General features: G+C 35.1%; 1 protein-coding gene across 3 annotated transcripts in view; it reads left to right on the top strand.

The window, feature by feature from the left end:
* Cad99C (cadherin-99C) overlaps window positions 1-18,289 on the top strand; it is a 170,587-nt gene that overhangs the window by 111,493 nt on the left and 40,805 nt on the right. For all 3 annotated transcript variants that reach the window (XM_069055246.1, XM_069055248.1, XM_069055247.1), the window contains exons 3-9: window positions 8,026-8,091; window positions 8,253-8,431; window positions 13,370-13,492; window positions 13,547-13,576; window positions 16,705-16,923; window positions 17,765-17,914; window positions 18,015-18,233. In XM_069055246.1, the coding sequence (XP_068911347.1) occupies window positions 8,026-8,091; window positions 8,253-8,431; window positions 13,370-13,492; window positions 13,547-13,576; window positions 16,705-16,923; window positions 17,765-17,914; window positions 18,015-18,233 (986 nt within the window). The remainder of the gene's footprint in view (window positions 1-8,025; window positions 8,092-8,252; window positions 8,432-13,369; window positions 13,493-13,546; window positions 13,577-16,704; window positions 16,924-17,764; window positions 17,915-18,014; window positions 18,234-18,289) is intronic.

The following is an 18,289-nucleotide window of genomic DNA, read 5'->3' as shown; positions in this document are numbered from 1 at the left end:
TTGTTAACATTCACACCAAATTCTTTAGATCTGGAGTCCAGTTTGTGAAACAATTCGTTGACAATTTTGAATCGCTCCTCAATCATTATCGTGGTTATACAGTACATTATGTGCACATTGTTCACTACAATTCGAGGATATGTTAGGGTTGCAAAATATTCCATCAGATTCTGTCTTTGGGTCAATGCAACATAACAGTCCGCAACTAGGTTGTATAATAGGTTGAGGAACATTAACATAATTAACCACTTCCAATGCCGATGCCTCGATCTAGCAATACGTTCTTCTTGACCAAAACGTTTCACTTCTAGATCTATTTCAGATATGCTACTCATCATTTTCAAAATTTTCCTGTGACTCGTATGACTCGAGAGCAAGATTACCAACAATACCACCATACAACCAAAACACTTGATGGTCACCACGATAATAATTATCCTGTCTGAATATTTATGGAGGCAACGAATAAAGAACAATGTTGTCATAGTTACGTAGATGAAATGACATATCAAAGAGTGTAACAGTTTGAGTCGATATATTGTTACATTCGTTTTATGCGTTTTAAAAGGATAAGATCCCAAAATTTCCGAGAAGGAAATCAAGGGTTGGAAAATTTCCAGAACAGACAGCGGTTTCATCTTCAACTCAAAAAACAATCAAAACTAGATTTTTTGTAGTGTTTTTCAATTGACTAGTAAAAAACCCTATTCTCATTTTCGTACATTTGAAGTCACACGTTTTTTTGTGGCCTACAATCATCAAAGTCAATAGGATTGAGGAAAGAAATAATTTATTTGGTGTCGATACTATCAACAAATTATGACTATAATTAAATGAAACAATCCATTTTCTCTCTAATTTGCTTGAAGGAAATGGGATATTGCATTTTCCATTAGGAAAATTAAACAAACTTTGTAAATAAATACTCATTAAGAAAATTATACAAGATAGCGATTATTGCGTGTGCGGCAAGTCTTCCAGTAATTTGGAGTCTTTTACAAAATATGGGCAAAATGGATTTCAAGATACTCCTAGCTAACACTTATTTAGGAAATTTCTGTGGTCATCATGGCAGATAGATGACACATCATGAAGTACGACAAAGCGGCTCCACATGTCTGTATTAACTAATTAAAGCAAATACGGCAAAACTTCGTAAACAAAAACCTTTGTTAGATACCTCCCTAGAAAGTACTGTATCGATGGTGACGGTTTCCCTTTCGCTCACTGTCTTTCGCTCACGCGTAATTGAAATTCGGTTTTATGCTGGGCTTCGTGGACGAACATGCAATTCGCGTGAACAAAAGCTTTACCTTTCTCTCTCGTAGTGTAAATAACTATTCGTGTTGTTTTGTAAGACAAGTGCCACACACCTTTCACTTTCGCTTGGCATTGTTTACCCGATAATAGTAAGCTTTGTGAAAAAATAAAATCTGTAGAAATGTCAATTTTTAAAATGAGCCATCTACTTGATTTTTTGGGTGAATAAACAAGTATATAGGATCTTTTTTTTTATTATGCAGTTTTAGAGTGCTAGCAATAAAAAATAGAGAAAACGATTATAGCCGCCAAACCTTGGCTTTCCACTTTCCAGCCATAATAATAGTCTTCTCAATCTTAGATATTAATATTCTATTTTTTTTTTGTCATTGTTTTGTACGAAGTTGTAAACATCATAGAACAATAAATTTCATTTGTTTTTCCAAATTCAGTCGAAGCTTCATTCTTTTTGCTCCGTTAGCAAAGCTTAAAAACTGGATATAATTTTTGAAATATCTAAAAATGTCAGTATTTTTCAATGTTTCAATTCTGATTCTTGTACATCGTTGTGTTGGTCTGGTTCTGCATATCTCTAATATCCAGCTGAAGCATTATGAAGAGATGGGAAAACAGAGCACCATACATCTAAAAAACACAATTACAGTAATTCGAGATTTGAAAGAATTCTGGAAGACCTGCCGAAAAAAGTAGAGAATGGTCAACTGTAAAGAGTTTCCCCACAGTTATCTCAAATCTTCTATTCATCAATTTCAGAACTAAAGCAATAACTTCATTTCGTTCATTTTCGTCATTAACATTAATTCTAACAGCTAAGAGCACACGTTTGGTGCGATTTGCCTAAAATTAATTTTTCAGTCTATTTTGTTCATCCACAAGTGGGTACTACCTCGAAACAGAGTGTTGCCGATCTCTTCGACAAATAGAACAAATCGAAAACATAAATGAGGATGTTTTTCGTATAAACAAATGTATTATTAAAATCCGCAGAATAATTGTTGAAGAATAATATGTAGGTTGCTAGATATAGATCGTTGAGAACTAGAATGAAACACTGAGTAATCCAAAGAAGAAACTGGAGGGTATACACCGAATTTAATTGTTGGCAAACTTTTACCAAAACTCGGTGTATAACGATCAGTTTGGTAACATTCTCTCTAAATTCTTTAGATCTTGAGTCCAGTTTGTGAAACAATTCATTGACAATTTTGAATCGTTCCTCAATCATTATCGTGATTGTACAATACATTATGTGCACATTGATTATTACAATACGAGGATACGTAATCGTTGCAAAATATTCCATCAGGTTCAGGCTTTTGGTCAATCCAACATAACAGTCCACAACTAGGTTGTAGAATAGGTTGAGGAACATTAATATGATTAACCACTTTCTATGTCGGTACCTCGATCTAGCAATACGTTCTTCTTGACCAAACCGTTTCTTAAGTTCTAGATCTATTTCAGATATGCTCCTCATCATTTTCAAAATTTTTCTATGACTCGTATGACTCGAGACTATAATTGCCAGCAATACCACCATACTACCAAAACACTTGATGATCAGTATAATAACAACTATCAAGTCTGAATATTTTTGGAGGCAGCGAATAAGGAACAATATTACCAGAGTTACGTAGGTGAAATAACATGTGAAAGAATATAACTGTTTGATGCGATATGTTGTGACATTCGTTTTATGGGTTTTAAAAGGATAAGATCCCAACATTTCCGAAAAAACAAACAACGGTTGGAAAATTTCCAGAATAGACAGCGGTTTCATCTTCAACTCAAGAAACAATCAAAAGTAGATTTTTTGCGTTGGTTTTCTATGTGGTACTGAAAAGCCATATTCTCATTTTCGTACATACATCTGAAGCCACAGACTTTTTTGTGGCCTACAATGTTCAAAGTTAATAGGATTAAGGAAAGAAAAATTGTGTGTCATTTATGACTATAATTAAATGAGAGAATCCATTTTTCTTTTTAATCTGCTCGAAAGAAATGGGATATAGCATTTTCCATTAGGAAAATTAAACGAACTTTGTAAACTCATTAAAAAATATGCGAAATAGGGATTATTGCGATTGCAGCAAGTCTTACAGCAATTTGGAGTCTTTTGCAAAATTTGTGGAAGGTGGATTTCAAAAGACTTCTACTTAACACTTGTACAAGAGGTTTCTATGGTCGTCATAGCAGGTAGATAGTGCTCTGGCTTCCATAATTGACATTTCGCTCGTTTCTCTAGAACGGATCAAAAACATGGCTGATGGAGTTCATTATATCCAAGACAATTTGAGATACAGTGATGAATATTAACAAATTTTGGAAGACGAAGATCTAGTTGATTATTTTTATGGTTTCTCCATGATTTTGCCGAAGATGTGTTGAATTTGATCACAGAAAACTACTTCTTAATCTTGTTGGATTTCACTACTTTTTGACTAATTTTTCATTGATTCAACTTGTCAGAAAGACAATATATTTTTCCATAATCATTGATTTTCAGTGGTCTTTGCTCACTGAAAATAGTGAGCAAAGATGACAATTGAATCACTAGTGAGGAAAAAATATTTCCTCACTAGTGAGCAAAGTGAACTTTTTGAGAATTTGTGAATAGAGGGCTCCAAATATGTTGTACTGGAAGTTTTTTTAATCTGTTTTTAAAGTACTTCCTGAATATTAATAACTAAAGCTTGTCTTGTTTTTGACTTATCTAAAAAAATTTAACCTGTTATTTAGATTTCAATTGACGAAAAAACGTAAAATTGCTTGGGATAAACTTCTGGAAAAATTCATGCTAAATGCATTATGTGTTGGTATCACTGATTAAACTAAAATCAGTAAACCAATCACAAACACGCAAAGCTTAACAACATAACATCTGTTGATCCACGTTTTGTTGTGAAAAACTGTTTTCGTGAGTTATTGCTGCCCGAAATTTCAATTCCGCGACTCTATTTTATGATCGTACAGTTGGGGTCCTCGCCTTCGGCTCAGACGCCCAACTTCCGTACTCGTGATTAAATGCACTACTTTGCTCACTTGTATTGAAAATAGCTATTTAGTCCGGTGCTTTGAGTTAGTTTAGAAAATTATTATTTCAAAAACTAAGAAAAATATGTACTTAAAGAATAATAACTGTAATTGTCTAGTGTGAAGTTATCGTAGAAATCATGGTTTCAATTTTTAACAAAAAGCTGAAGCCTGTTTTTTTTTCTCTTTTTCCAAAGCGTAGAATCTTGATATTTTGAACCTATAATTTAGAAATATCAAGATTTCTCAATTCTAATTCTTGGATATCGTTATGTTTGCAATATCTAGCTGAAGCATTACGAAAAGATAGGAAGATATAGCTGCACACATCTAAAAAACACTATTACAGTAATTCAAAATTTGAAAAGTATCTTTGAAGACTTGCCGAAAAAAGTAGAGAATAATCAAGAGTGAAGAGTTTCCCCGCTGTTATCTCGAGCCTTCTATTCATCAATTTCAAAACTGAAGCAATCACTTCATTTCGTTCATTTTCATCATTAACATTGATTCTGACTCCCAATAGCACATTTTTGGTGCGATTTGCCTAGAACTAGTTTTGCTGTTCTATTCTATAGATTCAACAGATAGAGATTACCTCGAAACAGAGTCTTGCTGATCTCTTGGACAAATAGTACAAATCGAAAACATAAATAATGCTGTTTTTCACATAAATAAATATGTTGAAAAAATTAAGAGAAAAAGGTTCGAAAAGTAATCTGTAAATTCCTAGATGTACATCATTGAGAACTAGAATAAAACTCTGAGAAATCCACAGCAAGAACTGGAGAGCAAATACTGAATTTAATTGTTGGCAAAGATTTACCAAAATTCTGTGTACAGCAACCAATTTGGTGACATTAACACTAATTCCTGTAGGTTTCTGGTTCAATTTGTGAAACATTTCATTTACAATTTTGAATCGCTCTTCAATCATTATGGCCATTATACAATACACTATGTTCATGTTGTTTACTACAATTCGAGGGTACGTAAATGATACAAGAAATTCCATCATATTAGTCCTTGCGGATATTCCAATAAAACAATCCCCAACTAAGTTATACAATAGATTCAAAGACGTCAACACAATTAACTGTTTTCGATGTCGATAGGTCGATCTAGTGATACGTTCGTCTTGACCAAAATGTCCCAATTTTAGATCTATCTCAGAAATGCTTTTCATCATTATCAATGTCTTTCTGCGATTCGCATGACTCGAGAACATGATCGCCAACAACACTGTGAGACAACCGAAGCATTTAATGATCATCATAATTATAATCATCTTGTTTGAATATTTGTGGAGATAATAAATAAAGAACAAGATTACATTAGTTACGTAGATGACGAGACATACGAAGGAGTAAAACAATTTGTCTCGAGCGAAAGTTACATCTTTTCGTTGCACCTTGAAAGGACAAGTTCCCAAAATTTGCGACAAAACAATCATGGGTAGAAAAATCTGCAGAATGGACAACGGTTTCATTCTTAATTTAAGAAAGTAAATATGTATTAGATTTTTTGTGTTGTTTGTTTTTGGAGCACTTAAATTTTAGGCCACAAGCTTAAACCTGTCTGGCGAACATCAGAATTAGTGGAACTAAAGAAAAAAGTAATTGATTTGGTCACTGAAAACAATACATTCAGTACGTTACTAATAACTATAATTAATTTTAGAAAATCTATTTCTCTTCGTAATTTACTTAGAAGAAATGGGATTTTTTTTTCCATCACGAAAATGAAACCAAACAAATGTAAGTACTACGAGTTGTACCATTTGGAGTCTTTGCAAAATTTTTGAAACTGAAAGATTTCTTAGTTGAGAGTTATAATACTGTTGCATAAGAGGATTCAGTAGTTGTCGAATTAGATTGACCACGGTTTCCAATATCTAGTTGCAACATGATGAACAAGTACGACGAAGCGGCTCCACATATCTGCAAAAAATCATGCAGTACTTCTCTGCGAAGAATCTTGTACTCACTGAAAACAAGAGAGCGTTGTCGATGTTGAAAAGCCTGCAAGCAGTAATTTCCAGCTTGTTTTGTATCAATTTCAAGGCAGAAACGATCACCTACAATCAATCCCCATCTAGTTGTGGTACTGCTTCCGTCGCTACTTACCTACAGTATTTCTTTCGTTTTCTTTGTCGATGTCGATCTTGATCCCCAGTAGTACCACTTTGGTCCGATTCGCCTCGTTACACAGTTCGCTGGTTCTTCGCGCTAGATAGAACAGATCAAAACCGTAGGTGATGCAGTTCTTGATCATGTCCAAGACGATCTTGTAGTGTTTGGTGAAGATGTGGAAGAAGATGATGTACATAGAGGTGTGCAAGTCACCAATGAGAAGCACAAAGTTGACGGTGATGCACAGCAAGATTTGGAAAGAAAAAATAGAGTTGATGTTTCTGCTGACTGTCACCAAAATCTTGTGGATGGAAACGAGTTGTGTGATCTGGTCGCTGAAGTCCAACTCGTTTGGGTACTTCCTCACCACATTCGATTTGACAACCTTTTGGTATATCGCAACGTTGATCATTTCGAATCTGGTTTGGATCACCGTAAAAATTGAATAGAGGGTGAGGTTCATGAGGGTGATCACCAAGCGAGGGTAGATGTTGACCAAGAGGTAGAGGATTCGATGGTTGGTGCGCACCATCGCCGAACCCACCTCTCCAACAACATTAAAAACAAAATTCAAAACCACCAGTAAGATCGCCAGTTGTTTTTTGATCTTCCTCTCAGACTCTTCCAAGTCATTTTCGAAATTAAGTTTCATCAGTTCTGAATCGACTTGGTAGATTAGACCGACTTCGCGTAACATGTGTTTTGAGTTGACGTAAGAGAACATAAGAGTGATTGCCATGATGGTGGTACCGCCCAGGTCTCGAAAAATCGCGAGGAATTTTATTGTGTCGGCTTTGGCAAAGTCGATGTCGAAGTTATCAGCGAAGCTTTGGAAATACAGTACTGTTAGTACCACGTTAAAAACTACGAGGGTGATGGATAGCGTTGCTTTCAATTTGGAAAGTACCAATTCTCCATCTGTGACGTTGTAAGGAGACATGCCCAGGACTGCTCCCAGAAAGTGTACCGGTTTAAAGATCTTCTCAAAAGCGTAGTGATTGTTAGTCTTGACTGCCTGGAATAGAATCAGAGGTGTAGAGTTTTGAAAAGAACACTTCGTGTATTCCTAATTGATAAATAGTACCACTAAGTACTATTTGCAAAATATCTAATAAATCAATTTTGTTTTCGACTCTTTTCTATCATTAAACAAGTTATTACTACCATTTATTTGCTATTTCTTGTTGTCTTAGTTACCAAATAGTACCACCAAGTACTATTTGTAAAAAATCGAATATTTTAAATTTTTTTCCAATACTTTTGTATTTTGAAACAAAATAACGATCCCATTTATTTGATATTTCATGTTTTCCTGATTGCCAAATAGCACCACCAAGTACTATTTGTAGAAGAATCTAATATTTTAATTTTCTTTATACTTTTTACATTTAACAGAATAATAGTGTCAGCAAAAATATTACCTCCATATTGATAATTAACTACTATTTCGACCAAATGGGAATTATTACGTGTCCATCAGAGGCACTCTAATCTTCTGACGCATCAGAACTAATGAAGACATTAATCGCATTAACAATAAATGGGAAACTTTGTGTACTTAACAAATTTAATTGTGTTTCAGGGCTGTGTGAAGTGGAGTCAGGTCAGTCGAACATAATATTGGACATCGAAGAAAGTCGAGGAAAATGTGAGTACCGAGTAGCTAATTGGGTCATTTATTGTTAGCCACAATTCGATTAGACACACAATTTTTTCCCCAAATCAGCAAACTCGATTGGGTAATTAATTAACAGTGACACCGTTTTGTCACAATCGCGGTTATCTAAGACTTGTTTCTGCAAATTTCAGCACTTAGCCAAGAGACAGTACCGGCGGAACTACCAATCGAGGGCGAGCCCAACATCGACATTTTCCTGGACCTGGCCTTCCCCAAAGGCCCCTCTTTGTTCTTCCTCAACGGGAAAAAGTTGCAGTTGTTGTCCCCTCTGGACAGGGACGAGAACAGCGTGTCCCACATAGTCTTCCAGGTGACGATTTTCCCCCAGAAAATGTATTTGCATGGACTTTCTATCGATTTCACTTTCGCACGAGGAAGTTCTTTTTCGCTTGAATCGGCGCTAATCATCGTTTGCGGAATCCGGGATGAAGACATTTCGGTTTGTTGCGAAAAGGGGGCGAAGGTCGCGTGATCGATGCCGGGAAATTGGTCGATCGGTGAAAGGTTCAGCCGCGTTGCACTTGTCTGACGTCACTAATTATTTCAGGTGATTGTTTAAGGTTGTTCACATTTCCTTAGGAACTGCTCGTTGTGCAGAATTTTTGGCGTGTGTTGTAGAAAGTGTGAAAGAAATGACATTGTTCTTGTCAGGAAGGATTAAAAAAGCCGAAGGTAATGAAATCACGACAACAATGTGAAGGTTTCGTTGTATCACAATCCGGAAGCAATTTGCGGTACTGTTATATTTACAAAGTGTGCTGAAAAAATAATACAATTAAACGCGTGACAGAGAAAGTTGAGAAGTACCTAAAAATTATGTTTCAAAACTACAGAACTTCTTAACCTTGACAAGCGTTATTTGAAGCGTTTAGTTGCGGGTACCACCTGTGCTGGTACCCTCGTATTCGTGACTTTAGAATCCATTATAAACGAACATGTGTTGTAAGGTACCGTTATCTCATATACCAGATGTGTCAAAATTTTCAATTTCTTGTCTTTAAAAACAGCGGAAATGACACAGAGTACCACAGATTTCTTGACAAGAAGACTTTATTTGTTACTTAAAATGTTACTTTGGGTAAAATCACAATAATGTCATTTTGAATATAAAATTAATGCAGTGCACACTTTAGCAAAAGTAATAGAGTAAAAGCAGGAAAACTGATAGTAAAAGTGCAGTATGTAGAAAGTGAATAATAATTACCTAAATATAAATTGATTGCAAGGGAATAGATATGTAGAAAAGAACAAAGTGGATTTTTAAGGTGAAAGTAAAGAAAAAAACGAGAAAAAACTACATATTATAATTATAAGTAAACACGATAAAGGGCGAAACAATTACAATTAAAAAAAAAAGGAAAAGATGTTACTGATAACAGAAAAGAGGAAAAAAAATAGGAACAGGAATTACAACTGGGCAGTTTATTGATCTTCTTTGGGTAACTTTTTTTACTCTTCTAAGAAGTTCTAATTATATATATGTTACGCCCAAACATCGAAACCGCTCAGTGAGCGAAAAAAACATCCACAACGCGTTGCGGACGGTGCTGAACGAACAAATATCGAAATCTGATCATTTTTCGCGTTGTGGTCGTTTTTTCTGACCACGACGCGTTGTAGTTAATGCTAAAACGGCCACAACGCGTTCTGGATTATTCAAAACGCTCATAAACCGATCGTGCTTTTGAAATTTAACTACATAGATTGACAAAAATAATAATTGAAAATATTTTTGTTTAAATATGTTTATTTTAACAGGAAACTATAAAAAATGGAATACTAACTAAATGAACAGCAGGTAGTTAAGAAGTAAAATTGAAAATTGGTATTCATTTGTTCTTGCAGGCACTACTATTGTGGCATTTAAAATTGCACAATACCTCATTGGCCCTACAGTTGCACTTTTTAGTGTTACAATACGTTTGCAATGGCACATGACAAATCCTTGTTTTGACCCAGACGAAAGTGCTGAAGCTTTTCTCAAATTTAATGAAGAACTCGGAACATCCGATGAGTTTATAAAATTAGAATCAGCGAAAGTGAATTCATTTCGACTATAAAGTCTTTCCAGCACTCCTTCTTTGGTTCCCAACTTGTACAAGCTGGATTCATTAACGCTTAGAACTACAGCTACAACACTTCTAGGGGCAAGCCGTCTTCTGTCGACATCCGGAACTTTCACTACGACATTTTGACCGATCTCAGCAGGAGGTAGTTTTTCACGGGACAAAGCTAACATTTTTTCAGCTTGCTTCATCAATCCGACTTTAGCATTTTCGCGTTGCTCTAGGATTGCATCACCTCTGCTGCAAAGGCTGCATACAACTTGACCTTCAATTTCAACACCACACTTCATGTGAACTTTTAAACTGCATTTTTTACATGGATGAATGATTCCAAAATCTTCGCAAATGGAACATGCTAGCGCACTGGCTCCTGCACTCTTTCCATATTTTCTTCCATTTCCACATTTTCTTCCCTTTCTTGGTCTGTTCCGGATACCATCCCATCCAAGATTCTTTCTAAATCTTCTTCGCTGTCCAAAATTTCATATGTTTCCCTTTCCAGGGAAGAATCTGCCAGACCGATTCTTTGCTTGCTACCAAACATTGCCTCGTAAGGACTTTTTTTAATTCCTTCATGCAGGGCACGATTTTTTTTGCTTTGAATTAACCGTAAACCCTCTGACCATTGTTTGGTTTTATTGTCAAGCATCCATGCCACCAACATATCTCTCACGTCCTGATTGGATCGTTCTACCGATCCTTGGCTTTGTGAATGGCGGGGCTTACCGTGTACAAGTTTGAGACCTGGCCACAGATCCTTAAAAGCTTCTATTATTTTATTAGAAAACTCTCTTCCGTTGTCGCTTTGAAGTATAAATGGAGCACAGAAAATGCAAAATATGTCCATTACATTATATGCGACTTCTTCAGCTGTTTTCGTTTTAAGTGGTTTTAGAATTGTAAATTTGGTAAGATGATCCTGATAGTTCAATATGAAGCGATATAGTCTCGGTCTGGCTCGGTCTGCATATCGATCAAGTCTATTTGACATCGGGAATTCATGTGATTTGATAGGATTGGTGCAACAACTAACCCCTTCTTCTTCATTTTCTTCTTTCCTTGACATTGCTCGCAGAGAGACAAATAGATCTGTATAGCTGTTCTAGTGACGTTGCAGTATTTTTTGTTAATTTCAGCCTCCATAACTAAAAAAAATAATTCATTAGGTATATTTTATAATAATAGTGTTTAGGTAAGTACCTCTTGTTCGTTTATGTCCAGTTGCTATGTGAGCAGATTCAATAATGTCAAAAAGATCATCCGTTTTACAAAAATATCGAAAATGTTCATCTTGTGTTTCTCTGGTCTTTTCAATTAATTTTTCATATGCCCCAATTATTATTATATCGTACCTCTTCAGCCTTCTATACTGTTTGGATGACAATGACATTTTGCTGTCTCTCAAACGTTTTGCTTCATTCACCTCATGGACGATCTCTTCATACCGTTCATTCGTAAAATAATCACTTCGCTCGTTGCTATTATCAACGATATTTTTAATTTTTTCATTAAATGCTTCCCTCATATTGTTTTCCGCTAACTTCACACACTTCACACTTCAAAATTTTACTTGATTTCGCTCATCAACAAATAGAACTTTACTCAAACGCAGTCGTCAAAACACTGACTAGTGACTAGTCTGAACAAGAAAGATCGGTTTATGAGCGTCGTAAATAATCCAGAACGCGTTGTGGCCGTTTTAGTATTAACTACAACGCGTCGTGTTCAGAAAGAACGACCACAATGCGAAAAATGATCAGATTTCGGTATTTGGTCGTTCAGCACGGTTCGCAACGCGTTGTGGCTGTTTTTTTCGCTCACTGAGCGCTTTCGATGTTTGGGCGTAACATATACATTTCATATCTATATATATAAAACTGAATGTTTGTTTGTTTGTATATTTTGTATGCAAATCTACAGTTTTACTTCGATCTTGATGAAATTTTGTACACTTGATCTTCAAAACAAGAAGAAAATTACTGTCTACTTTAATTTTACAAAAACCAACCCCTACTACCATTTTCAACCCTGTCAAGAAAAAAAGATAGTTTTTTCGAGTTGTAAATACCCTCACCTTCGCCGCTTCACCCCTGTTTCATCCTCTGAGTATATCGTCACCTTCGCCGCTTGACACCCACAAAAAGCAACCCCTATTATCATTTTTAAGCCTGTTAAGTACAAAAAAAGTTTTTTCGAGATGGAAATCGCGTTTGCATGATATGTTCAGGTATCATAGTTACATTTGGTTGTTTATAAAAGTAGCAATTTTGCAAAATGTGTTTGAATGATTGTGTTTTACCGGAAGATGTCTTAAATGAAGCAGAACAAGCTTGAAATAGCTTAATACAGGAAAAATAAAAAGGCAGGTCTGAAATCAAACGAGACAATCAAACAATAGAAGGATCTAAATAAGGTTACAACTGAAAATAAAAGTGTTTATTTTCATCTCTGGGCTTAGCACAAAAAGACTCAGTTCTACTCTTAATGATATAATCTACTATTTGTCACAAAATGAATTGCCCTGTGATAATTTTTTCAAAATTGGTCTATCCAAAGCACAGCATAAAATTTAATGTACTTTTATCACACAATGTACAACGTTTCCTCTAACACACAATCATGTAATTTGACGATTTACAAAACGAACACAATACAAACAAAACCTGTTAGCATTATTCACAATCGCTTTACTGTATCAGTTTACACGAAGGAGCCCCCACGGAATCGAAATCAAAACACAATTTGAAAATTTTTTGGCTTAGAGCCAGATCCTTCAATTTCCACTAAACAATAAACCAATTAATCCAACAATACCATCTGGGTCAAAACAAGTAGTTAAGATGCTGGGGCCCCTCTCACTTCCCATCAAGACAAGCGTATATCGTGACATGCTTAGTCACGACGTTTCGACAGTTTAGTTAAACCACTCGTGGATATTTAGAAAAAAAAACTTAATCAATTAATTGTGGCGATTAATTGGGTAATTATATTAATCAGTACCGTAACACGAAATTTGCATAGCGTGCGTGTGCAGGAAACGATCCAGAAACGTTCACGTAATAATCATAATAAAAATAATAATTTGCGGGGACATGACAGCAAACTCGCGTTCGCTCCATGCATTTGCATTCAATAACCAACCCATTTTTCCAACAAATCAACTGTAATTAATTGTTTTCTAGTTAATTTGCACCATCAAGGCGACACATAAGAAACGTACCATACCGGTGATTGTAAGACTGACTGATATTAACGATAATGCTCCGGCGTTTGTTGATACGCCATACGAGACGAGCATATCGGAGGTGAGTGAAGGGTTGGAGTAGTGGAGGGTGGAGATAATGGAGATTTGGTTTCAGCTCACCCCTATCGGTACCACCGTCTTCCAGGTAAGATCAAAAATAGAATATAATTTTTGTGTTATTCACTTTTCAAGAATGCAGAAAAGGATGTACAAATGCAAGATTACGTTATTAGGATCGTTTTTTGCTTCTTTTCTTCATAAGCTTTTGTACTTTCTCTTTAGCATTATCCACATCTATTTCAATCCCAATGTTCTATTTTTTTTTATCTGATTTCTTTCACTCATTAGATTTTATATTTGATTTTCTTACGTCTCTTGATAACCCCTCTTCATTCTTTCTTTTTTTTCCCGTTTTTTACTTCTTTTATTCACAAGTTTTTATACTTTCTCTTTAGCTTTATCCACATAAATTTCTTTCCCAATTTTCTATTTCTTGTTGTCTGATTTCTTTGACTCCTTAGATTTTGTATTTCATTTTTTTACATCTCTTGATAACCTCTCTTTATTCTTTCTTTTTTCCCGTTTTTTACTTCTTTTCTTCACAAGATTTTATACTTTCTCTTTAGCTTTATCCACATAAATTTCTTTCCCAATTTTCTATTTCTTGTTATCTGATTTCTTTTCCTCTTTATATTTTATATTTGATTTTCTTGCATCTTTTGATAACACCTCTTTATTCTTTCTTTTTTCCTGTTTTTTGCTTCTTTTCTTCATAAGTTTTTATACTTTCTCTTTAGCTTTATCCACATAAATTTCGTTCCCAATTTCCTATTTTTTGTTATCTGATTTCTTTAACTCTTTAGATTTTATATTTGATTTTCTTACATCTCTTGATAACCCCTCTTCATTCTTTCTTTTTTTCCGTTTTTTACTTCTTTTCTTCACAAGATTTTATACTTTCTCTTTAGTTTTGTCCACATAAATTTCGTTCCCAATTTTCTATTTTTTGTTATCTGATTTCTTTCACTCTTTAGATTTTATATTTGATTTTCTTGCATCTCTTGATAACACCTCTTCATTCTTTCTTTTTTCCTGTTTTTTTGCTTCTTTTCTTCATAAGTTTTTATATTTTTTCTTTAGCTTTATTCACATAAATTTCGTTCCCAGTTTTCTATTTTTTTGTTATGTGATTTTTTTCACTCTTTAGATTTTATATTTGATTTTCTTACGTGTCTTAATAGGCCCTCTTCATTCGTTCTTTTTCCCCGTTTTTTTACTTCTTTTCTTCAGAAGATTTTATACTTTCTCTTTAGCTTTATCCACATAAATTTTGTTCCCAATTTTCTATTTTTTGTTATCTGATTTCTTTCACTCTTTAGATTTTATATTTGATCTTCTCACGTCTCTTGATAACCTCTCTTCATTCTTTCTTTTTTCCCATTTTTTACTTTTTTTCTTTATAAATTTTTATACTTTCTCTTTAGCTTTATCCACATACATTTCATTTCCAATGTTCTATTTTTTTTATCTGATTTCTTTCACTCATTAGATTTTATATTTGATTTTCTTACGTCTCTTGATAACCCCTCTTCATTCTTTCTTTTTTCCCCGTTTTTTACTTCTTTTATTCACAAGTTTTTATACTTTCTCTTTAGCTTTATCCACATAAATTTCTTTCCCAATTTTCTATTTCTTGTTGTCTGATTTCTTTGACTCCTTAGATTTTGTATTTCATTTTTTTACATCTCTTGAAAACCCCTCTTCATTCTTTCTTTTTTTCCGTTTTTTACTTCTTTTCTTCACAAGTTTTTATACTTTCTCTTTGACTTTATTCACATAAATTTCCTTCCCAATATCCCAATTTTCTATTTTTTGTTATCTGATTTCTTTCACTCTTTAGATTTTATACATATTTAATTTTCCTAGGTCCCTTGATAACCTCTCTTTATTCTTTCTTTTTTCCCTTTTTTTAACTTCTTTTCTTCACAAGTTTTTACATTTTCTCTTTAGCTTTATCCACATAAATTTCATTCCCAATTTTCTATTTTTTGTATTCTGATTTCTTTCACTCTTTAGATTTTATATTTGATTTTCTTACATCCCTTGATAACCCCTCTTCATTCTTTCTTTTTTCCCGTTTTTTACTTCTTTTCTTCACAAGTTTTTATATTTTCTCTTTAGCTTTATCCACATAAATTTCGTTCCCAATTTTCTAGTTTCTGTTATCTGATTTCTTTCACTCTTTAGATTTTATATTTGATTTTCTTGCATCTTTTGATAACCTCTCTATATTCTTTCTTTTTTTCCCGTTTTTTACTTCTTTTCTTCGCAAGATTTTTTACTTTCTCTTTAGCTTTATCTACATAAATTTCGTTCCCAATTTTTTTTTTATTTTTTTTTTCTGTTAAGTATCTGATTTCTTTCACTCTTTAGATTTTATATTTGATTTTATTGCATCTCTTGATAACCCCTTTTCATTCTTTCTTTTTTTCCGTTTTTTACTTCTTTTCTTCACAAATTTTTATACTTTCTCTTTAGCTTTATTCATATAAATTTCGTTCCCACCCAATTTTCTATTTTTTGTTATCTGATTTCTTTCACTCTTTAGATTTTATACATATTTGATTTTCTTACGTCCCTTGATAACCTCTCTTCATTCTTTCTTTTTTCCCGTTTTTTACTTCTTTTCTTTATAAATTTTTATACTTTCTCTTTAGCTTTATCCACATAAATTTCGTTCCCAGTTTTCTATTTTTTTGTTATTTAATTTCTTTCACTCTTTAGATTTTAATTTGTTTTCCTTGCATCTCTTGATAACACCTCTTCATTCTTTCTTTTTCCCCCTTTTTGCTTTTTTTCTTCACAAGTTTTTATACTTTCTCTTTAGCTTTATCCACATAAATTTCGTTCCAAATTTTCTATTTTTTGTTATCTGATTTCTTTCACTCTTTAGATTTTAAATTTGATTTCCTTGCATCTCTTGATAACCTCTCTTCATTATTTCTTTGTTCCTGTTTTTTACTTGTTTTCTTCATAAGTTTTTATCCTTTCTCTCTAACTTTATTCACATAAATTTCGTTCCAAATTTTCAATTTTTTTGTTGTTTGATTTCTTTCACTCTTTAGATTTTATATTGGATTCTTTTACATATCTTGATAACCCCTCTTCATTCTTTCTTTTTTCCCAGCTTCCCTTCGTTCCTCATTTAATCATCCCAAAAGAAACACATTTACAGCTGCCGCAGAAAACATCGCTGTAATCCCCTTCTTGCAGGACATCTTAGCCAAAGACAAGGACGCCGGCGTCAACGGCCTCGTCGAGTACTCCATCGTGAAGGGCGACAACGCGGAGCACCAAGACGACGACAGAATCCACAGCGAAGACGGTTACGGCTACTTCGCCATCAACTTGCCCCATCAGGGTCAAGTTACGGTCAACAGGACCCTCGATTTCGAGAAGACTCAGAGATATTACGTCACCGTGGTGGCCACGGTCAGTATCTCCGTCTTGCCGGAGACGGAAGCGGCGGGTTTCTCCTCGGTGATAGGTTTTTTCAATTCAATTAGAGATTTTGCGTTGGACGGAACCAGTTTATGAGTCAAGATGCAGACAGGCGGATTAAGTCGCGGCTAGGCTTAAGCCGGTCGGGTTAGGCACCCGATTGGCGCACCGACAAACGGCTTAAGTCATCTTAACTTGGAAATTGGATGGGATTATAAAACACACGAATGGAACGGGTTGCACAAACAACAAACAACACGTTTAATATATAAAATTGATAATACTCGTAATAATGATGATGGTAATAATAATGAAAGTATAAATTTTATCTGGTGTTTTTGCAACGACCAACAGTGCTTGGGTCGCGCAAAAAAAATAAACCGTCAATTTCTCTTAACGGTGAGATAACTCAAAGAGATTTTTCCTTTTGTGAACAGTAATGAAAGGTTTGCACACCTGATGCAAGATTAGGCGATAGCTCCTGCACAGAGATGCAGCTCGGCGAGCGTGTTAAGTGTTAAGACATGACTCACTGACACCTTCTGGGCGATAAAGTTTTTCAAAAAACTGACTGGTTCTAATCTTGGGGATCGTAACGTCGCCAAGGCGCCGCCTAATTACAAACCTACGAGCTCGTAAATCACAGTTACGGTTCAAATGGTATTCCAGTAGCCGATTTTTATTTAAATGGTAAAATTTTTTCAGACTTAATGAACGGTTGTTCCTCCCCTGATGTATAATTTCGACGTAATCAGATTCGGAAAAAATTCATATTTATAAGCGGCCTTGGCGCTTCGTTAACTGCCGATCGGATGAAAACCCTATTTTGCAGGACCGGGCTCACGACGAGGACCAGCGCCTCTCCTCCACCACCACCCTGGTGGTCAACATCAAGGACGACGACGACCAGAACCCCTCCTTCATTTACAAGGGCTGCATGCTGCTGGATGGCACCTGCATCAACCCGGAGTACTCAGCCTCGGTATGACTTTTTTTTACTTCATCAAGAAAAAATCAAATTTTTTTTGGGGGGGTTATTTGTTGATTGTTAAAAACTGTGATCGTTGGTTCATGTGTTGCAGGTATCGAGCGGCGTGCTGCACGGAATTTTAAACATATCTCCTGAAAAGATCCAGGCCGTGGACATGGACACCATAAACTCCCCCATTCATTACTCGTTCGTCAGCGGCACCCCCAGCTCCTACGCCGACTACTTCAAGATCGACCCAGAAACGGGTGCAGTGCGTCAAATCAGAGCCGTCGATACCTCCACCACGAAAATGTTCAACATTATCATCAAGGTAAGGGGTGGAAATCGGAGCGTTGCGTGGGGTACGTTGCGTGAAGTCCTCTACGC

Source organism: Tenebrio molitor, chromosome 8 (genome assembly GCF_963966145.1).
Source record: "Tenebrio molitor chromosome 8, icTenMoli1.1, whole genome shotgun sequence".
Taxonomy (NCBI): Eukaryota; Metazoa; Arthropoda; class Insecta; order Coleoptera; family Tenebrionidae; genus Tenebrio; species Tenebrio molitor.
This window is presented reverse-complemented; position numbering and strand designations above follow the sequence as displayed.